Source organism: Hemiscyllium ocellatum, chromosome 14 (genome assembly GCF_020745735.1).
Source record: "Hemiscyllium ocellatum isolate sHemOce1 chromosome 14, sHemOce1.pat.X.cur, whole genome shotgun sequence".
NCBI lineage: Eukaryota > Metazoa > Chordata > Chondrichthyes > Orectolobiformes > Hemiscylliidae > Hemiscyllium > Hemiscyllium ocellatum.
In genome coordinates this window covers 12,310,894-12,332,643 of record NC_083414.1, presented here as the reverse complement: position 1 = coordinate 12,332,643, position 21,750 = coordinate 12,310,894, and the positions used below count along the sequence as shown (strand labels likewise).

Below are 21,750 nucleotides of genomic sequence, written 5' to 3'. Positions count from 1 at the left end.
GTTTAGTTCAGTGCTGAAAATTTGTTGCTGGAAAAGCGCAGTAGGTCAGGCAGCATCCAAGGAGCAGGAGAATCGACGTTTCGGGCGTAAGCCCTTCAGGAATGAGGAAAGTGTGTCCCGTAGGCTAAGATAAAAGGTAGGGAGGAGGGACTTGGGGGAGGGGCATTGGAAATGCGATAGGTGGAAGGAGGTCAAGGTGAGGGTGATAGGCCGGAGTGGGGGGTGGGGGCGGAGAGGTCAGGAAGAAGATTGCAGATTAGGAAGGCGGTGTTGAGTTTGAGGGATTTGACTGAGACAAGGTGGGGGGAGGGGAAATGATGAAACTGGAGAAATCGGAGTTCATCCCTTGTGGTTGAAGGGTTCCTAGGCGGAAGATGAGGCGCTCGTCCTCCAGCCGTCGTGTTGCTATGGTCTGGCGATGGAGGAGTCCATGGACCTGCATGTCTTTGATGGAGTGGGAGGGGGAGTTGAAATGTTAAGCCATGGGGTGGTTGGGTTGGTTGGTCCGGGTGTCCTAGAGGTGTTCTCTGAAACGTTGGGGAGACAGGCCGCCTACTTGCGGAACGACATTGAACATTGTATAATCTGGGCAGAATATTAGTGAGTTACATCCAAAGCCTCTTATTTTTTATTTTCTGCAATCTTTAATGTTTAGTTTAGATACAGGGCCAGCGTAACTTTGAAAATGAGTCAGAGTATCACCGATTTGAAATTGTTGGATTTCATTGGTCTGATTTTTGTGGTTTTTATTCATTCCAGTGTCATTGCGGGTATTATAGGTGAGGCTAGCATTTATTCCTGATTCCAAACTGCCCTTGAGAAGGTGGTGGTGAGCTGCCTCCTTGAACCACTGCAGTCCACGTGCTGTAGGGAGACCCACAATGTTGTTAGAGGTGGGATTTCCTGGATTTTGACCCCACAACCGTGAAGTTACACGGACATTGGTGAGGCCTCTTTGGAGAACTATGTACAGTTCTGGTCGCCCTGCTATAGGAAGGATATTATTAATCAAGAGAGGGTTTAGATAAAATTTGCAAGGATATTGCTAGGAATGGAGTCTTGAGATTTTAAAAATAAACTGGAAAGCCTGGGACTTTTTCACTGGAGTGCAGGAGGTTGAGGGGTTTACAAAATCCTGAAGAGTATGGATGAGGTGAATGAGGGTCTTTGCCCTCTGGTTGGGTAGCTCAAAACTAGAGGGCATATTTTTAAGGTGAGAGGAGAAAGATTTAAAAGGGACATGAGGGGCAACTTGTTTATTGGGGACCTATTTCCAAATCTGGCTAGTGAGTGGCTGGGAGGGCAAGTTGCAGTAAGTGGCATCCCCATATAACTGCTGCCCTTGGCTGGCAAGACAGAAGTGGTGGTGTGTTTGGAAGGGGACTGTTGAAAGAAGTCTTTGGTGAGTTGCTGCTGTACATCTTGTAGATGGTACATACTGCTGCTTTTGAACAGCGTTCCAGTGTTTCCAATAAGCATTCAGTGTTGTGAATAATAGAAATAGGTTGCAAAATATCTCGTGGTGTGTTCTTTAAAAGAGCAATTTGAAAGTCTTAGAGACTTAATGGTCACTACAGCCTGCATCATGGATGAATTCTATGTTTCTGTGGAGGTATCAGGGAGAGGAAGCAGCACACGTCCCTAGGAATAAGGAGATGAATTTGAGAGGTGCATCAGTCCAAGCTGGCTGAGTGGATGAAATGAAAGGAGAAAAATTACCTGAGAGATGGTTTGCCAAATGTAAGAAATGAGATATTATGTCAGATGGCTGAAATCTGGGAAACCAAGAAGTAGACATTTAAAACAATTGGCAAAAGGAGCAGTGACTTGAGGGGACGCATGAGCAGTTAGAATTTGGAATCACTCTGAAATAATTTCACAAAGGCTATTATCCCGTCACCAAGTCACCCTTTATTTACAGCTGCACAGGACATGGATTCTGACAGCTAGTTCAAAGCCAGTCCCTAAAGGCAGGAGACTCTCTGAATCACCTGTTTATATTTTTAAACCACCCCCTCCCCCCCACACTACTGCCTAACTGCAGTCATGCTTATTTTATCACCTGTTTATTTTTTTTTCCCCTGTTTATAATATTTTATTAAACAAATTACAAAACACAGTTAACATTTACAGCTGTATACAACAGCAATTTTACAAATCACCTGTTTATATTTTTATCTTTTTTTTGTGTGGAGGGGAGGGCAGGGACTAAATCAAAATAGAGTTGGAGGGGGAAAATCTCCTGGTTATATATTTTTTTCTTTCTTTCTATTCCCCCACACTACTGCCTAACTGCGGTAGTGCTTATTTTCCCCAGCACCCATGGTGTGTGTGTGCAGGTGTGAGACACAGTGAGAGACACAAAGTGCACAAATCTTTATTTAATTTCCACCACCAGGAAGAAAGGAAACACCCGAGTAGCCTGTGACAAGCAGTGCCCTTAGCATTGCCCTTTGATGTGATCACCTGTTTATACCTGTCAGCTAAGGTTCCCTGACTGGCCCTGGTTAACGGCCATAGTCTAGGATCTCATTGTCAATGAGATCCACCTGACCTTCATTCTAATCACCACACAGTCTGCGCTGGGGTCATACATACAGGTTCAATAAAATCTTTCAAAGGGAGATTTGATAAATGCAAGAGGGAAAGTAATAAAACAGGGAGATAAGTGAAGGGGAAGTGAGATTCTTCTTTAAAAGACTCTGGTTATTTTTAGATTAGATTAGATTACTTACAGTGTGGAAACAGGCCCTTCGGCCCAACAAGTCCACACTGACCTGCCGATGCGCAACCCACCCAGACCCATTCCCCTACATTTACCCCTTCACCTAACACTACAGGTAATTTAGCGTGGCCAATTCACCTAACCTGCACATCTTTGGACTGTGGGAGGAAACCGGAGCACCCGGAGGAAACCCACGCAGACACGGGGAGAATGTGCAAACTCCACACAGACTGTCACCTGAGGTGGGTTATAAATAGCTTCCTCTTGTGCTATACCAGTTGTGATGTTTAATTGGTGATTTATTTGGCACCAGTTCTCTGAGTGATTAGGTAAGATTGGGTGCGGTTATTTGGAAAGAGATTGAACTGTTGACAAGCTGCTATAAACAGGAAGTTAAACTTCAGTGTTCTTATTTAATTATCCATGGGATGTTGATGTCACTAGCTAGGCCAGCATCTGTTGTCCATCCCTAGTTTCCCAAAGGGCAGTTGAGTCTATGAAATTGCTGTGACTCCAGACCCACATGTAGGCCAGACCAGGTGAGGATAGCAGTTTCCTTCCCTAAGTGAATTAGTGAGTTGGATGTGTTTTTCCTGACAATCAATTATGGATTCATGGTTATCATTAGACTCTGAAGTGCAGATCTTTATTGAACTCCTATTCCACCACCTGCCATGACAGGATTTAAACCCAGACCCCCAGAACATTGCCTGGGTCCCTTGATTAACAGTCCAGTGATAATACCATTAGGCCATTGCCTCCCATGTGACAGTGTCCCTACCTCCTGAGTTAGGAGGCTTGGGTTCAAGTCCTACCTGCTCCAGAGACATGTTATAAATCTCTGAGCAAGTTAATTTAGAAAAAATATTTTAACTGAAAGAATTAAGCTCCTTCTCTGTTATATAACCTGGAGGATGTCATCTCAAGGAACCATCTCAAATGAGAATATCTCATACAATCAAGGATTTAATAACAACTTCACATCTGGGCAAGCACATTGACATGAAAATAGGAACCACACATACCATTGGTTCCATGGGTTTGAGCACAAAAATCAAGGCTGATGTTCCAGTTCACTACTGAGGGTTGACAGCACTTATGGGAGCTGTCGTCTTCAGATGAACCATGAAACTGAGGCCCCTTTCTGCCTGGTCAGTGAGTGTATAAGATCCCATGGCATTACGTGAAGAACAGTGGTTAGCACTGCTGTCTCATAGCGCCAGAGATCCGGGTTCAATTCCCGACTCAGGCGACTGACTGTGTGGAGTTTGCACATTCTCCCCGTGTCTGCGTGGGTTTACTCCGGGTGCTCCGGTTTCCTCCCACAGTCCAAAGACCTGCAGGTCAGGTGAATTGGCCATGCTAAATTGCCCATAGTGTTAGGTAAAGGGGTAAATGTAGAGGTATGGGTGGATTGCGCTTCGGCGGATCAGTGTGGACTTGTTGGGCTGAAGGACCTGTTTCCACACTGTAAGTAATCTAATCTAATCATTCTCCAGGCAATATTCACCCCTCAACCACCACCATAAAGCAAAGTTACCTGCTCTCATTGCTCTGTGTGGGGATTTGCTGAACGTTTATATTATTGACTGCTACATTCCCTATATCCGAAGAGTGACAATCCTTCCAAAGTACTTAATTGATTGTAAAGCACGTGCAATGTGTCTGGTGGTGGAGCAATTACAATTATAAATGCAATTCTTGCGGGGTGTGGAGTGTCTTATTTCCCTCTCTGACTCTATTTTGATTTAGTCCCTGCCCCCTCTCTCACGTTTTGATCACGCAGCATTGCCCTTTGAGAAGGGCTCTGTTGTCACTGGCCACTCGTGTGTTTCCTTTCTTCCTGGTGATGGGATATGAGTAAGGATTGTTGTTGGTTTTCACTGTGTCTCACGCCTGCAAAAAAAAACCAGGAGTGTCAGAGGTTCTGTTCACTCTGAGAGCTGGCTCTGAGGGAGCTGGATCAGTCTCCACGTGTAAATAAAGGGTGTCTTGGTGACAGGATACCAACCTCTGTGGAGGTATACCAGTGCCAAATAAAAAATAAATGCAATTCTTTTTTTAAATTTCCTCTCTCCTACCCTGGAGCTTTAATCCTGCAGATGGCTAGTGCAAATCTAAACTGAGCAGTCAGAATTAGTGCAAACTATAACTAATCCATTGGATCTTCACCTCATCCCTTTCCTCTTTGGCTTTGAGTCTAACTTCCATGTCTCTTGGACACTCACATTAAACTGGTGGGTATCTGTGAGTATATGGTACAACCCATCATCTGGCTCGGCGAATGGGGAACTTGTGGTGTCATGGTAATATTATTGGACTAATCATCCAAGAACTAGAAATTCAAGACCCTTTTACTGCCAGCTGGTGGGATTTACATGTGGTCGACTCCTACTTTTCCAAGGAAGGAAATCAACCATCCTTACCTTGTTTGGCTTTGCTGGTGGAAAATCTATTCTCTCAAACTTAATTGAGGCTTTAGAAGAGGTAACTGAGAAGAAAGATCAAGGCAGAACAGTAGACATTAGCAAGGCGTTGCTAATTATTGCTATACCCAGCCTCGGACTGTGTGCCTAGCTTCGCCTCGAGGCTGAAAATCCATGCTCAGGCTGTGTCGGGCTGCCGAGAGATTGCCACGCCGGGCCGCTGAGACGGAAAGGTCGGGAGATCACCACCCTGGGTCCACGCTGAAGCCAAGAGTCCGAGAGTGCGGTGAGGGTGAGAGTTCAGGACACTGCCAAGAAAAAAGATCTGAAATCTGAAGAGGAGAAAACAGAAAAGAAATGGATAGAGTGGACAATCTCCAGCCGCACAATCCTATTTTGCAGCCATCTTGAAAGAAGGTGGTCAAATGTGTGATGTGTAGGATTAGAGTCTATGTCCCCACCGTAGCCTTTAAGGGATGTGCTGAATAAAGGAACACTCCTATTTTACTGGACCTTGTCAGGCTACTTCACTGTCTCATTGTTATGGCACTTTCTAATAATCAGCATTGAATTATGAAGAGAGTACCAGCTGCCTGATTACAAGCTCCCTCTTCTGCACTTTTTTTCCATTGGACTGCATTAGTCTCTTACTTAGTTGCAAAATTGAAGCATCATTTGATGGTCATTATTGAGAAACATAAACTTGTAAGGAGTTAGAAATTACCTGCTCTGCATTTGTCATGAATAACTTGTACTGTTTTATTAAACATTTACAATTTATGACAAAGCTATAACCTTAAAGGTTTTGCAGCAAATAGCTCCTATGGCCTTGGGCATGATTGGAATACTGTCACTGGCAGCCAGAGTCCCAGGGTATTGTGAACATGAATTACTTCTGCAGGGATTGATCAAGGAAGGCAGAATAGGAAGGGTTCTCATTACAAGGTCATCAGCCTCATATCCTGATGGTTCAGAGGTGAATGTATACCCCTGAGACGCTCTCTCTGGTACCATTAAGTGCAGCACGTATGATTGAACTCTGCAATCTCTGTCAGCCATCTGCCAATTGGAACAATTTACTGTAATTGTGTTGAGGCATTTCGGAGAGTCTGCAGAGGGTGGAATTGTTCTCCTTAGAGTGGAGAATGTTAATGTGAGGTTTTAATGGGACACTCAAAGTCATGAAGGTCTTTGATACAGTCAGTAATGAGACACTCAGTGATATTTATGCCCTCCCCCAAGGTGGGTTTGATGAAGGGTTGGGTATTTAATTGGAGGGAGGATTGCAGGTGGGGTTTCCTTCCATCTGTTCTGATGAAGTCCCTTGGATGGTCTTCCCATCCCACAATTGAGGCCTGTAAGTAATGCCCAGCTAAGGATGCATCTCACCTGCCCATCAGCCATCCCTTCCTTGGGTCCTCATCATCACGGCTGCTAGTTACTGCCACTCACCGGGAAAGTGCACTGGAAATGAAGCCCCCTGAGGCATATTAAATATGAAAAGATTTGGTCAAACAGTCCAAAGTCTCCAATTTGTGATTGAAAACTTTTGGTTTCTGTATTTAAAGGTGAGGAGCTTTACTTTTGAAGATTGTCTTTAACCAATGCCAATTATGAAATATAAATTGCAAAGTTATAACTCAGTGATATTTCCCATCTACAAAATGCCTCTTCATTAACACAAGACAAGACCTGGATATTAAGGGTTGAAAAGGTCAGGGAGACAGTTCAATAGCACCAGTCTGGACCAGACCATTGGAGAAGTTGTTTTCTTCTCTTCCTTTCAATTGTTTTGTCGTTGTTTGCTGTTCATGTGAGGTTGTTCGCACACTGGTGCAACTATTCACCTGTTGAGGATTTCTCCTTTCACTGACTTTCGATGGGTTTTATCCGAAGGCAGCAAGGGCTTTATAAACATTGAGTAGAAGACAACTAGCTGTTATAGGGGGCATTTTAGTACTTCCATACAGAAGGCAGAGTGACCTGCTGGTGCACTGGCCCCAAACAACCCATCGTTAGTCAGGAGCCAATCAAAATGTTGTTGCCAAGCAATTTTCCCTTCTTTCAGAATCCATTAGCACTGTGCTGAATGCTTTAGCTCTCAAGGACGTCACAGTCTGTTTTCTTGAATTCTGAACCAAGGAGGAGGATGCAGGTACAGATGAAGGACTGAAGAGTTTGACAGGTGGAGTGAAGACTTATTAGAAGGTTTGGTGGATTTAAAAGGGGACAGATTCCCAAGCCCATTTGGAGTTGTATTCTAGGCTGCTGGGGAGGCAGAGGATAAAATTAAAAGGACTTTGACTCAAATGTTTAATTCCTCTGTGACCCTAGGGGAAATGCCAGAGGACAGGAGGCCAGCTAATGTGATCCTAGTTTACAAGAAGGGTGGTAGAGATAAATTCGGGAATAACAACAGGCTGGTGAGTCTTATGTCAGTAGTAGGGGAAAGGATTAAAGAAAAATTTAAAGGAGAGAACTGATCTCCACTTGGAGAGACAAGCTTTGATGAGGGATAGTCAGCACAGCTTTTTTTTATTGATTTTTGATGTATGCAAATGATATTGTGCATTGATTGCACGATATTCAGCACCATTCATGATGACTCAGGTACTGAAGCAGCCCTTGTCCAAATGCAATAGTGGGCGGCATGGTGGCACAGTGGTTAGCACTGCTGTCTCACAGCGCCAGAGACCCGGGTTCAATTCCCGACTCGGGCGACTGACTGTGTGGAGTTTGCGCATTCTCCCCCTGTCTGCGTGGGTTTCCTCCCACAGTCCAAAGATGTGCGGGTCAGGTGAATTGGCCATGCTAAATTGCCTGTAGTGTTAGGTAAGGGGAAAATGTAGGGGTATGGGTGGGTTGCGCTTCGGCGGGTGGGTGTGGACTTGTTGGGCCGAAGGGCCTGTTTCCACACTGTAAGTAATCTAATCTAATCATTCCAGTAATAAGATCTGGACAATATCCAGGCTTGGGTTGATAAGTGGCAAATAACACTCTCGCCACACAAATGGCAGGCTATGACCGTCACCAATAAGCCACAATCTAACCACCATCCCTTGACATTCAGTGGTGTTACCATCACTGAATCCCCCCACTATCAAGTTCCTGGGAGCTATCATTGATCAGAAACTCAACTGGACTCACCACATAAATGCATTGGAGACTAGAGCAGGTCAGAGGCTGGGAATACTGCGACAGGTAACTCACCTCTTGATTACTGCAAGCCAGTCCACCATCTACAAGGCACAAGAGTATGATGGAATACTCCCCTGGATTGGTGCCGCCCCAAAAACATTGAAGAAGCTTGACACCATCCATGACAAAGCAGCTGCTTGATTCGCACCACATCCACAAATATCCACTTCCTCCGCCACCAACACTCAGTTGTAGCAGTGTGTACTATCTACAAGGTGCACTGCAGAAATTCACCAAAAATCCTCAGACAGCACCTTCCAAACCCATGACCACGTCCATCTGGAAGGACAAGGGCAGCAGGTACTTGGGAGCACCAGCCCCTGCAAGTTCCCCTCTATCCAGTCACCATCCTGACTTGGAAATCTCTCACCGTTCCTTCACAGTCCCTCCCGAAAGGCATTGTGGGTCAACCCACAGCAAGTGGACTGCAGCGGTTCAAGAAGGCAGCTCACCACCACCTTCTCAAGGGCAATTAGGGACGGGCAATAAATGCTGGCCCAGCCAGCGACCCCCACATCCCACAAAATGAGTAAATTAAAAAAAAAAGTGAGGATGTTTGTGGATGACATGAAGGTGGCTGGGTGGTTAATAGTGAGGAGGAAAGCCTTAGCTTCCATGAAGAAGCAGAAGGGTTGGTCAGATGGGGAGATCGTTTTGCAAATGGAATTTAACTTGGGTGAATGTGAGGTGAGGCAATGTGAAAGAAACCATAAGACAAGGCAGTACTCCATGAATGGCAGGACACTAGGAAGCTCAGGAACAGAGGGATCTTGAGGTGCTTGACCACAGATCCCTGATGGTGGTAGGACAGGTTCATAGAGAGAAAGAAAACACATGAGACACTTGCCTTTATCAGCTGTGGCATAGACTATTTGAGCAAGGAGGTTATGTTGGCGCTGTATAAAACTTTGGTTACAATATTTCATATGATTCATGACTCCTCAGAGATGGAATTAGATGGTTTCCATAATCCGCAAGGGCTGGACAAAGTTCAGAGTTACGCTGATAACTGTCAAGTAAAATTTGTGTGGCAGAAGTGCAAGGTAATAACCATCTTCAGTAAGAGTATTTAGCTGCTTGTCCTCGACATTCAATAGCATTGCCATCAGTGAATCCTCCACTGTCAATATCTTGGGGATTAATATTGACCAGAAACTAAGTTGGACTTGTCATGATTAAAAGAGCAGGTCAGAGGTTATGAATTCTCTGACATGTGCCTCACCTGTGTCTCCTGTTTATCAATACAAGTCATGAATGTGAGGAAATATTCTCCAGCCATGTTTATTAGCTGTTTAGAGGGTCCATTCATGCCATGCAACTGATCTTGGGGGTTCGTGCAGCAGCAGGAACAGTTCAAGTAAAAAGTGAGGTTTGCAGATGCTGGAGATCAGAGCTGAAAATGTGTTGCTGGTTAAAGCACAGCAGGTTAGGCAGCATCCAAGGAACAGGAAATTCGACGTTTCGGGCCAGAGCCCTTCATCAGGCTCTGGCCCGAAACGTTGAATTTCCTGTTCCTTGGATGCTGCCTAACCTGCTGTGCTTTAACCAAGAACAGTTCAATACAACATCATTTAAGGCACTGGCCTAGGGGCATCATTGCTGGACTGTTAATCTGGAGACCTAGGTAATGTTCTAGGGACCTGGGTTCAAATCCCACCATGGCACATGGTGGAATTTGGATTAAACTTGTACAAATCTGGAATTAAGAATCTAATGATGACCATTAATCCATTGTTGATTGTAGGAAAAACCCATTTGGTTCACTCATGCTCGTTAGGGAAGGAAACAGCCACCCATACCTGGTCAGGCCTACGTGTGACTCCAGGCCTGTGTGTGACTCCAGACCACAGCCATGTGGTTGACTCTTAGCTGCCCATTGGGCAGTTTGGGATGGGCAGCCTAGTCAGTGACATCCACATCCTGTGAATGAATTTAAAAAAAAACCTGCTTAACATTGGAAGCAGTTCAGAAAGATTTCAATGTAAGTTTATCCCTCCCGAAGTAATGTTGTAGAGACTTGGGCGGCACGGTGGCACAGTGGTTAGCACTGCTGCCTCACAGCACCAGGTTCAATTCCCGACTCAGGCGACTGACTGTGTGGAGTTTGCACGTTCTCCCCGTGTCTGCGTGGGTTTCCTCCGGGTGCTCCGGTTTCCTCCCACAGTCACAAAGATGTGTGGGTCAGGTGAATTGGCCACGCTAAATTGCCCGTAGTGTTAGGAAAGGGGTAAATGTAGGGGTATGGGTGGGTTGCGCTTCGGCGGGTCGGTGTGGACTTGTTGGGCCGAAGGGCCTGTTTCCACACTGTAAGTAATCTAATCTAATCTAATCTAATCTAGATGTACAGCATGCTAACAGACCCTCTGGTCCAATTCATCCATATCCTTATTAAACTAGCCTTATTTGCTAGCATTTGGCCAATATCCCTCTAAACCCTTCCTATTCATACATCCATCCAATGCCGTTTAAATGTTATAATCGTAACAGCCTCCACCACTTTCTCTGGCAGCTCATTCCATATATGCATCACCCTCTGCATGAAAAAGTTGCCTCTTAGTTCCCCTCTCACCTTTTAAACCTCTGCCCTCTCATTTTGGACTTCCCGACCCTGGGTAAATTCGCGCCTCGTGATTTTATAAACTTCTATAACGTCACCCCTTAGCCTCTGGCACTCCAGGGAAAACAGCCCCAGCCCATTCAGCCTCTCCCTATTGCTCAAATTCTCCAACCCTAGCAACATCCTTGTAAATACTGTATACAGTACTCCAGTTCGGACTTACTAATACCCTAGTTTTAGCAAGTTTCCCCTACTTTTATATTTAAACCTCTTTAGATAAAAGGCCATAAAATCCTTTCTGAAATAGTATGCAAATAATATGCAGCATTGCATTATTCCATGATTACAGATTCAATGAGCAGACTAAGATACAATGGGGGTGCACAAGAAAGAAAGAGTGTTTAATGCTATTTGAAAGCATGGTCTAATTGTCTTTGACATTGAAGCTGACCCCTGCGTTGGTCTTTTTTTTTAGATCTAGTATCTCGAGGGGCTATCACCTACAAGCTGAATTATTCCTGCTGTTACAACACACTGTTGCTGGATGAGGAGAGAGGCAAATTATTTGTGGGATCGAAGAATTACCTCATCGCTCTCAACTTGGAAAACATCAGCAAACATGACAAGAAGGTGAGTAATGGTCAGGTGTGGGCTGTATATCCAGCATGTCTGAGGACTTTACTCCACAAGATGCTGACCTTCTGAGGGAAGCTGATTAATGAGATTACAGATTTACATTCCAATTAGGGATGTGAAGGAGACAATAAGAATGGCCAAGGGGTAGTAAAACTTGTTGGCAGAATAACTAGAAAGTTTTGGTTCAGTTCCTGGGAATAATCTACTTGATCAAAACCATCAATTTCCTCCACAACCTTTGTATTCCCCGGCTCTCCCTGTTTGAAGGCGCTTTCCAAGCTGGTTGGGAGTTTATATGATGGGCGCCTTGTTCCAGTGGAAGAACTTGAAGTGGATTACACGGTCATTTCTTCAGGACATTCCTCAGGGGTTCACATCAATAGAGGTACTTTTAGACCCTGCTGTCTTCACCTATTGCTAACAGCTTTCATTCACCAGTCAGACCGGGGATAATGCTGGCCTTTTGGTTTGAGGAACAAACACTGCTGAAAACATGGCAGAAAATATTTTCAAAACTTTTATGGATTTTTTAATATCCATGACAGGACGTCAATTTCACGAACTGATTTTGGGTGAATTACTCTTTGGAGGGCCGGTATGGACTTGGTGGGCGAAAGGGCCTGTTTCCACACTGTAGGGATTCAATGATTCTATAATCTTAGTGCACTCTCTTTGTCTTTCCCCTTTTTCTCACTCCATTTCCTTTTCCTTTTTCTCTTGCTCCAATTCTCTAATGCCCTGAAGAGTGAGCCTGGATGAATGATCAAGTGGAGCTTAGATCCCTTGGGTGGCATGGTGGCTTAATGGTTAACACTGCTGCCTCACAGCACCAGGGACCTGGGTTAGATTCCCTCCTGAGTGACTGACTGTCTGTCTGTGTGGAGTTTCCATGTTCTCTGCGTGTCTGCATGGGTTTCCTCCCATGATCCAAAGATGTGCAGGCCAGGTGAAATGGCCATGCTAAATTGCCTATAGTGTTAGGTGTGTTAGTCAGGGATAAATATTGTGTAGGGGAATGGGTCTGGGTGGGTTACTCTTTGGAGGGTTGGAGTGAACTTGTTGGGCCAAAGGGCTTGTTTCCATACTATAGGGAATCTAATCTACCTCCTGACTGGAGGATGAAAACAGCTGCATTTGGACAGATGGACTCCTTACCCAGGGTTGTGCTGATGAGCTGCTTCACTAACCCTGGCCTTGCTGACTGTTAGGACACACTCGGTGAGGTTTCTTGGCCAAAGTTGGGAGCAGAACCCCGAGGTTGTTTTCCTCCCCCGTGCCCTGGATGAGAGAAACACATCTCTGCAAAGCAGGCTCAGCTTGGCCACATCAACAGACTCAGGACGTTGATCTGAAGATCCGCTCTGTGAGCCGAATTCTTCATCAGGTGACCCGGAGGAACTTCTCTGCATTCCGATCTCCCCTGGAATGAGGGTGGGTGGATGTAGCAGTCACTCAATGCTTTTTTTTAATGGGGACATTCTTTATCCAACCTGGAGACAGGTTGGCTATCCAGTGAAGATTCTAAAATCTGGAGGCCTTTCCTATTGAAAGGAATAGGACAGTGTCAATGAAACAGAGCATGTCTATCTGTGCGCGTGTATATGTTAGAGTGCCTATGTGTTAGTGTGTGTGTGTGTCACAGTGTGTGTATTTGTATGTTTCTCCTCCTGTATCCAGCTGTGGAGGGAGAATGTCTACACCAGCCTGAAACACTGTCACTCCTTCCCCTTCCCGGTCTGCTGATTAGAGACTACTTCCAGTTGGAGCAACTGGCCTCCAGTGCCTAAAGGGAATCTGAACTAGAAAATCCCAGCTGGCCTCCTTCCTTTAGCCTGAAGTGGCACCACCACAAGTGGGTAGTTAGCCCTGCCACCTTCACCCTGATCACATTATTGTTGAAACGGCCTGGGGGCTTGGGTGCTGGTAGGGGTTTACAACTCCAGGCCTATGTCTCCGTGACCACATGACGTGAAAGGATTTCTTTAAACTGGTGCATACCTTCCTGAGTGTCGCCTCATGTTTATGAGAACTTGGTGTTCTTTTACAGGCCAAAGTGGCAGCCCAAAGACTTCTGTTGCCATCAGCATCAGGTCCTGATTGCAATGAATTAACCCATTAGCTGTGTTTTTATTTGGTTCAGGACTATGTGATGCCAATGAATGTTGAGAGGTGGGGAGGAAAGATGGAGAAGGCAGAGTAAAATAAACACACACCTTCCTCCAAGATACACAGTGATCAGACTCTCATTTCTTCTGTGTGATTCCCATGTGGAATATCCTGTAACCAGCTGAAACAACTCTGCATTTCCCTGATTATCTTTCTCTCTCTGTTTAATGGTTGGGGTGTGGTTGAGGACTTGTTTCTCAGGTAGCTGTTCAGTCTGATACATGAGGCTGCATTCCACTGCTAATCAAAACCAAGCTGATGGGCGACAGTGAGTGCATTCACTGAAATGATCCTATATTTGATTGATTGACATGCAGCTTCGCTGATGTTTGTGTTGGTACCAGGCAGCACTGCAATGCCGTCTGTGTTGAGTTGAAAACCCTCCCAGCTTCATTTTTCTTCCAGTCTCCACCCCTTCCTCCTCCTTTCCTCCCCCCCCCCCCCGCCCCCGAACCTTTTAAGACAGTTGAAAAGCTAGCAAGGACTTAGAAGCACAGAGTCCGGAACAAGGTAACAATGTAACATTTGGTCAAAACAGCTAGAGTAGCTGGGTTGCCATGAGACAAAAACAAAATCAGATTTGGCCAATCGGTTTAAATTATGCCCCAAACTCCAATCAAGTTTGAATTTAGAACTTTGATAATATTAAAACCAGTGAAATGATCCAATGTTTTAGGGGATAAATACCAGACATTTTGAACAGTTAGCCAGAGTGGCAAGGAAAACTATCAAAAGACCAACGGATGTAGGCTGCTAGTTTCAGAGCTCTCAAAGGTACCTGCCTGTGGAAGAAGTTTGTTCAGTAGAACTTAGATTAGATTACTTACAGTGTGGAAACAGGCCCTTCGGCCCAACAAGTCCATACCGACCCTCCGAAGCGCAACCCACCCATACCCCTACATATAACAACCATATTAGAAACCAACCTGGAGAGAGAATCTACAGAGGAAACTCAGCAGAGCTGACTGGTTTTGAAATGTGATTAATTTTTTTCTAAATCGCAATTGGGATTTTTGTTTTATCGGACCAGTATTATAGAGGGGGAGGTAGAAGATAGTTTAAGAGAAAGGAGTTGTAAATAATTATTGGTTAATATTCTCTGTTAGACTTAAAGTTGTTGATTGCTACTTCAAATATTTACCTCTGGGATAGTTCTGTGCCTCTTGAATTTTAACAGGTGACAGCACAAGGTGCATCTTTTCTGTGTGGCTGGTTTAAATTAGCAGAGGGGTTTACCCCGTGTACTAACCGTCTGTAGGACGATAGTGGATAAAGGTACAGTTACAACAATCCTGGCAAAGCAATGATACCCGATACTCCACTTGTCCCTCCTTTTTTTTCTTCTCTAAATCCACCGTTGTAACCCTCCTTTGCTCTTCTCTCTCGTTTGTTTATGTCCCTTTCATAATCATAATCATACAGCACGGAAACAGACCCTTTGGCCCAACCAGTCCATGCCAACCTTAATCCCAAACTAAACTAATCCCACTTGTCTGCTCCTGGCCCATATCCCTCCAAGCCTTTCCTGTTCATGTATTTATCCAAATGTCACTTAAACATTGTAATTGTGCCCATATCTACCACTTCAATACTATTCCCTTCATTACCTTCCTATGGTAGTGAGTTTGCCATTTTCTCTCCATTTTCTGGGTGAAATGGTTTTTATTTCAGAATTCCCCAATGGGTCTCTTAATGACTGTCTTATATGGAAGGCTTTTGGCTCACTTGTCAATACCAGAGGAAATGTTCCCTTCATATCCACCCTAAAACAAAACTCCCAGCATTTCAAACATATCTATTAGGTCATCCTCTGCCCGCATTTTGTTTTTAAGAGATGATTTCTTCAATTTAATGTTTTACTGGAGGAAATAGCAGATAGTAAGGAAACGGAAGATGAAATGAACAAATATTTCTCCTCTATCTTTACCATGGAGTGTACAATTCCACTAATAGTTGTAAATCGAAAAGTGAAAGCAACTGGTGAAATTGCAATCACCAGGGAAACTGATGACTGTGTGGACTGAGAAGAGCCTGGCTCCTAAAACATTTCATTCGAGGATTTTAAAAGAGGTCGCTAATGAGGTAATAGATGCATTGGCCATAAGTTTCCAAAATGTGTTAGATTCTGGAAATGTTCCATCAGCCTGGAAAGTAGCATGTATTACTCTATTCAAGCAGGGAGGGAGGCGGAAAGCAGGAAGCTATTGATTGGTGTCTGTCATCAGAATATTGTTAGAGTTGAGACTTGAAGTGTTTATAGCTAAGCACTCGGAAACACCCAAGGTAATCAGGGGGAGAGAGTACGACTTTGCAAGAAGGAATTCCTTTTTAACCAATTTATTGCAGTCCTTTGAAGGAGTAACAGACACTGGATGAAGAGGAGGCCATTAACATACTGTACTTGGCTTTTGAGATGTTCCACGTAAAAAGCTGTAGTGAAAAGCATTATCGAATGGTATGGAGGGTAACATGTTTGCAATCAATAGAAAATTGGCTGGCTGGCAATGGAGGTCAATGAATAGGTCTCTTATAGATTGACAGTATGTGACAATGGAGTTGACACAGATAAGGGTCTGTGTGGGGCCCCCAGCTTTTTACAATCGATTTAGATGAGGTGAATGAAAGCACAGTAGTTATGTTTGCAGATGATACTAACATAGGTGGGAAAGTAAGTTATGCAGAATACAGAAGGATCTAGATGAGTTGAGTAAGCAGGCAAAAATCTGGCAGATGGAGTACAATGTGGGAAATATGAAAGTTCTTCTTTTTTCATAAAGAGTAAGTATTATTTAAACATTAAATGATTGCAGAATTCAAAGATGCAGATGTAGCCTAGTGTATGAGTCACCAAATGTTTATATGTGGCTACAGTAAGTAATTAAGTAATTACAGTAAGTAATCAAGCACCATCCTTATTTTCTAACAGGATTTGAATTTACCAGTGAAGATGTTATGCTTCAGCTGTACAGGGCATTGGTGAGACCTCATCTGGAGTAGAGTGGTCTCCTTATTTAAGGAAGGAAATAAATGCATTGTACGTACTCAAACAGCATTTGGTAAATTAGATTAGATTACTTACAGTGTGGAAACAGGCCCTTCGGCCCAACAAGTCCACACCGACCCGCCGAAGCGCAACCCACCCATACCCCTACATATACCCCTTACCTAACACTACGGGCAATTTAGCATGGCCAATTCACCTGACCCGCACATCTTTGGACTGTGGGAGGAAACCGGAGCACCCGGAGGAAACCCACGCAGACACGGGGAGAACGTGCAAACTCCACACAGTCAGTTGCCTGAGGCAGGAATCGAACCCAGGTCCCTGGCGCTGTGAGGCAGCAGTGCTAACCACTGTGCCACCGTGCCGCCCTTGATAACTAACAAGTGGGTTGTCCTCTGAGGAGAGGTCAGACTTACTAAGTTTGTTTTCACTGGAGTTAACAAAGAGTGAGGGATTACTTCAGTGAAGTATTTAAGATTTGGAGTTGGGTTGACAAAGTGAATGTGGCAAGGATGTTGTTTCTTGTAAATCCAGAACTAGAGAGCACTGTTTAAAATTTAGCAGCCACATTTTTAGGATGGTGATGAGGAGAATGGTTTTATTTGAGGCTTGGAGCTGCTGGTATTAGCTGAGTGGACCTGCCTAACTTCAAATAATGTTGCCTTTGCTCTGTGCACCTCCTGTGCTAAGCACTCTGCGTGTCCTTGTTTGCTATGATCTGCCCGTATTGCTCATAAAACTTTTCACTATACGTAGGTACATGTGACAAAATAAGTCAAACATTGTGCACCTCAGAGGTGGAGGCAGAATCATTGAATATTGCAAAGGCAACAGTATGTAAGTTCTTGTTGGGCAAGGGAAATAAAGATTATCAGGTGTAGATATGAAAGTGATCTTCAAAAATTCAGAGGTCAGCTGTGAATGGTTAAAAAGATTCCTGGGGACAAATGGCCTACTTTCTCTAATTCATATGTTTGTTAATTTTGGCTCAATCAAAATTAAGTAATTTGATCGGCAGCGTACCAATTCAGAGGCTGCGGAGGGGTTCGGGAAATGGGATCCACGTGAAAGCAGACCCTGCATTTGAAGCTATCCATAAGATACAGGAGCGGATTTAGGCCATTTGGCCCATTTGAGTCTGCTCTCTGCCATTCGATCATGGCTGATAAGTTTGTCAACCCTATTCTCCTGCTGTAACCCTTGACCCTCTTGCCATTCAAGAACCAATCCATTCTATCTTAAATAAGACAGTTGTTGTCGGTATTGTGAAGTCCATTAGGAAGGATTTGAATCGGTAACTTTCTGGCCCTGCATGCTACCCACTGAACCATCGTTGACGCTACTTTGAATTTTGAAGTGAGAGAGCTGACCTTATTAAAACATACAAGAATCTCCGGGGAAATGACAGACTACATGCTGTCATTTGTGGGAGACCTTGTGGGACAGTCTAGGAACAGAGGACATGATCTCGGAGTAAGAAGTTGCACATTTAAGGCAGAGGTGCGGAAGAATTTTTTTTGTGAGGGTTGTGAATTCTTTACTGCGGAAGGCAGTGGAGGCTGGGTCATTAAGGTTTGTTGGAGGCTGATAGATTCTTAATCACTTAGGGGAATCGAGGGGTTGGGGAAAAGGCAGGAAAGTGAAATGGAGGGTTATCAGGTCAGCGATCTCATTCAAAAACATGGAGCAGAATCAATGGACTGAATGGCATATTCTACCTCCACATCTTATGGCCCAATCTTCAGAGCTATTGCCAAACTGGGATTGCTGTGCTGGTCTGGCCTAATCAGCCCACAGGACACACGACTGTGAAAAGCCTCAAGGGAGGGGCTGGAGGAAGTAATTTTATTTATTGCCAGAGAGCTTGTTCTATCATTCACTGAGTTGGTAATCCAGATGGCTTCTCTCATTGACTGTGACATCATGTATTTTGACAGAAAATAATAAGATTAGAGCGTAGTCTCAGAAAGCAAACTCATTGCCAACTTGAGGCAGTAATTATTGTGAGAAATTCATGGCCTTGCTTGGGAGGCATTTCAATGAAGCACTTTTTCATCGCTGCACCAACGTGGATGTTTAGCGAATTAAACCAGTCCCTTGGGTTTATTATGTAATGCTGTTTAGTATACTTCAGTTCCCAGCTAATTAAAGTGACTGATTAACCTGACTGAATGGATTTAGCAGCATTTTCTGAAATAAGCCATAACTCGTTTGGTAGCGCTCTCTCACCTGTGAATTAACTATGTCATGGTTACAACTTCTCATCCAAATAACTTCAAAATGTCATCCTAAGCTGACAGTCCAGACCTGGTTCTGAAGGACCTGTCTTTCAGGAGGTGCTTAAACTGGAGCATCGAATCCCTACAGAGTGGAAACAGGCCCTTCAGTCCAACAGGTCCACACTGACCCCTCCAAAGAGTAACCCACCCAGCCCATTCCCCTACCATATATTTACCCCTTGACAAATGCACCTAACCTACACATCCCAGGACCCTATGGGCAATTGAGCATGGCCAATTCGCCCATCCTGCACATCTTTGGATTGTGGGAGGAAACCTACCCAGACACAGGAAGAATATGCAAACTCCACACACAGTCGCCCAAGGCTGGAATCAAACCTGGGTCCCTGGTGCTGTGAGGCTGCGGTGCTAATAATTGAGCCACCGTGCCACCATAAGAAAAGCAGTCTATCTCTGGGCTTAAAGCATCCCTTGGCATCAATCAAAAAAAAAAGAGGTATTTTTCATGGTCAATGTTTGACCCTCCACTACTACGGGTTTTCAGGTTCACTCAAGTTGACTGTTTGTGGGATCTTGCTCTCCTCATGTTGGCTGCTGCACTTTTTCCAAATAACTGTAATGAGCACACCTCTGTGATCACAAAGTACCTTGTACTGGGGATGTCCTGAGGTTGTGAAAGGTGCAAATCATTTCTTTCTTTTGACACCCTGGAAGTGATAGTAGATTTCTTATTGGTCGTTAAATTATTTGTAAAAATCCCTAAAGTGTGGGAGCAGGCCATTCAGCCCACACCAATCCTTCTGGAGGGCATCCTACCTAGACCCGCCCTGTATTTTCACTTTTGACCTGCTTAACCTGCACATCTTTGGACTGTGAGAGGAAACTGGCGCAACTAGAGGAATGTGCAAACTCCATATGGACAGTGTCACATGGCTGGAATTGAACTGATGTTCCTGGCACTGAGATAGCAGGGCTAACCATTGAACCAGCATGCCCCTTTGTGAAAAGCAGCCTCTATATAGATATTACCCATTTATTGGGGGCAGCTCCTGGTACAATTTGCTCCTCTTAGGGGCGACACGGTGGCTCAGTGGTTAGCACCGCTGCCTTACAGCACCAGGGACCCAGGTTCAATTCCATCCTCGGGCGACTGTCTCTCTGTCTGGAGTTTGCACATTCTCCCCGTGCCTATGTAGGTTTCCTCTGGGTGCTCTGGTTTCTTCCCACAGTCCAAAGATGTGAGGGTCAGGTGAATTGGCCATGGTAAATTGCACATAGTGTTAGGTGCATTAGTCAGAAGGAGATGGGACTGGGTGAGTTATTCTTCAGAGGGTTGGTGTGGACTGGTTGGGCCGAAGGGCCTGTTTCCACACTGTCGGGAATTTAATCTAATCTAATCTTTACCTCGGCCTATGTGTGGAAATGGTCTTGTCCATCGTACAGGGGCGAAGGCTGATCTGTCCATTGCAGGTAAATGGGGGATTGCTGCTTACTCAATGTGCTCCATGATTGGCCACAGAATGATGAGACTGTCATGCATTTATCTCCAATCCATGTATTCACCTCCAGGCTGAAAGACCTTCTCCTATCCTTAATATTCCTGCCTGATTTATAAAGTATGGAACAATAGAAAGAAAGTTATCCCATAATTCAGACTCTGACCCCTGGTTTTGGACTCCCTGGTCATCTGGAGCATCCTTTCTGCATCTACCCTGTTAGAATCTGATTGTCTCTCCACATGCTCCTGAACTCCAGTGAATATAATCCTAACTGATACATTCTCTCCTGTATAGTTGTATGGGTCACTGCAGTGAATAGTGCAGACCCAGTTGCTACCATTTCTGTACTCTGTGTGTTGCTAGTGAGACATATAAACACAGTAGAGTGGCAGATTCCGGTGAATTTGGGGACCCAAGGGTTAAACGTCGGCCAGCCGTGTGTTCCTGTAATACTGAAAGGTTGGCTTTAACTGTGTAAGTGATTGCTCTGAAGCTTTTGGCTGTGGTTTTCTAGGTGGGGCTGGTGTTGACCTGACTGGCTGTTGCTCAGTTGACCTCACTGTAGTTGTCTCTCTTACAGATTTACTGGCCAGCCCCTGTGGAATGGAGGGAAGAGTGCAACTGGGCGGGCAAGGACTTGCATGTGAGTACAACTACTTCTGATTGACAGTCGGTGATGACTGTGAACAGTCGGGGACGGGATGGGTGGGGTGGGGTGGGTAGGTGGTGGTGATGGTGATGGTGGGCGGTCATTCATCTTCTGCTTGGCAATGACACTTTCCCTCTTTTTCACCCCCCTACCCAACTAATCTGACGTTGCTCATGTCCACTTTCCCATCCTTTCCCTGTAACCCTTGGTTCTCTGACTGATCGAGAATCTATCTCGATCTATTCAATCCCATTGCATCAATGTGGACTTCACCAGTTTCCTCACTGTCCCCTTCACCCACCTCACTCCAGCTCAGAACCGTCCCCATGACCTGATCTACGTGCCTTTCTTCCTTTCCATCTATCCGCTCCACCCTCCTCTCTGACTATCACCTCCATCCCCACCCCCGTTCACCTATTGTACTCGATGCTACTTTCTCCCCACCCCCACCCTCCTCTCATTTATTTCTCCACCCTGCAGGCACCCTGCCTCTATTCCTGTGAAGGGCTTTTGCCCAAAATGTCGATTTTTTTTTTTCTCTCTGCTCCTCGGATGCTGCCTAACCTGCTGTGCTTTTCCAGCAACACTTTAATCAAGAATCTATCTCTGTCAGCCTTAACTATACACACAGACCTTACCCCCCACAGCTC

General features: G+C 44.8%; 1 protein-coding gene across 2 annotated transcripts in view; it reads left to right on the top strand.

Moving 5' to 3' along the window:
* sema3b (sema domain, immunoglobulin domain (Ig), short basic domain, secreted, (semaphorin) 3B) overlaps window positions 1-21,750 on the top strand; it is a 186,717-nt gene that overhangs the window by 34,827 nt on the left and 130,140 nt on the right. For both annotated transcript variants that reach the window (XM_060835365.1, XM_060835366.1), the window contains exons 3-4: window positions 11,382-11,536; window positions 21,032-21,094. In XM_060835365.1, the coding sequence (XP_060691348.1) occupies window positions 11,382-11,536; window positions 21,032-21,094 (218 nt within the window). The remainder of the gene's footprint in view (window positions 1-11,381; window positions 11,537-21,031; window positions 21,095-21,750) is intronic.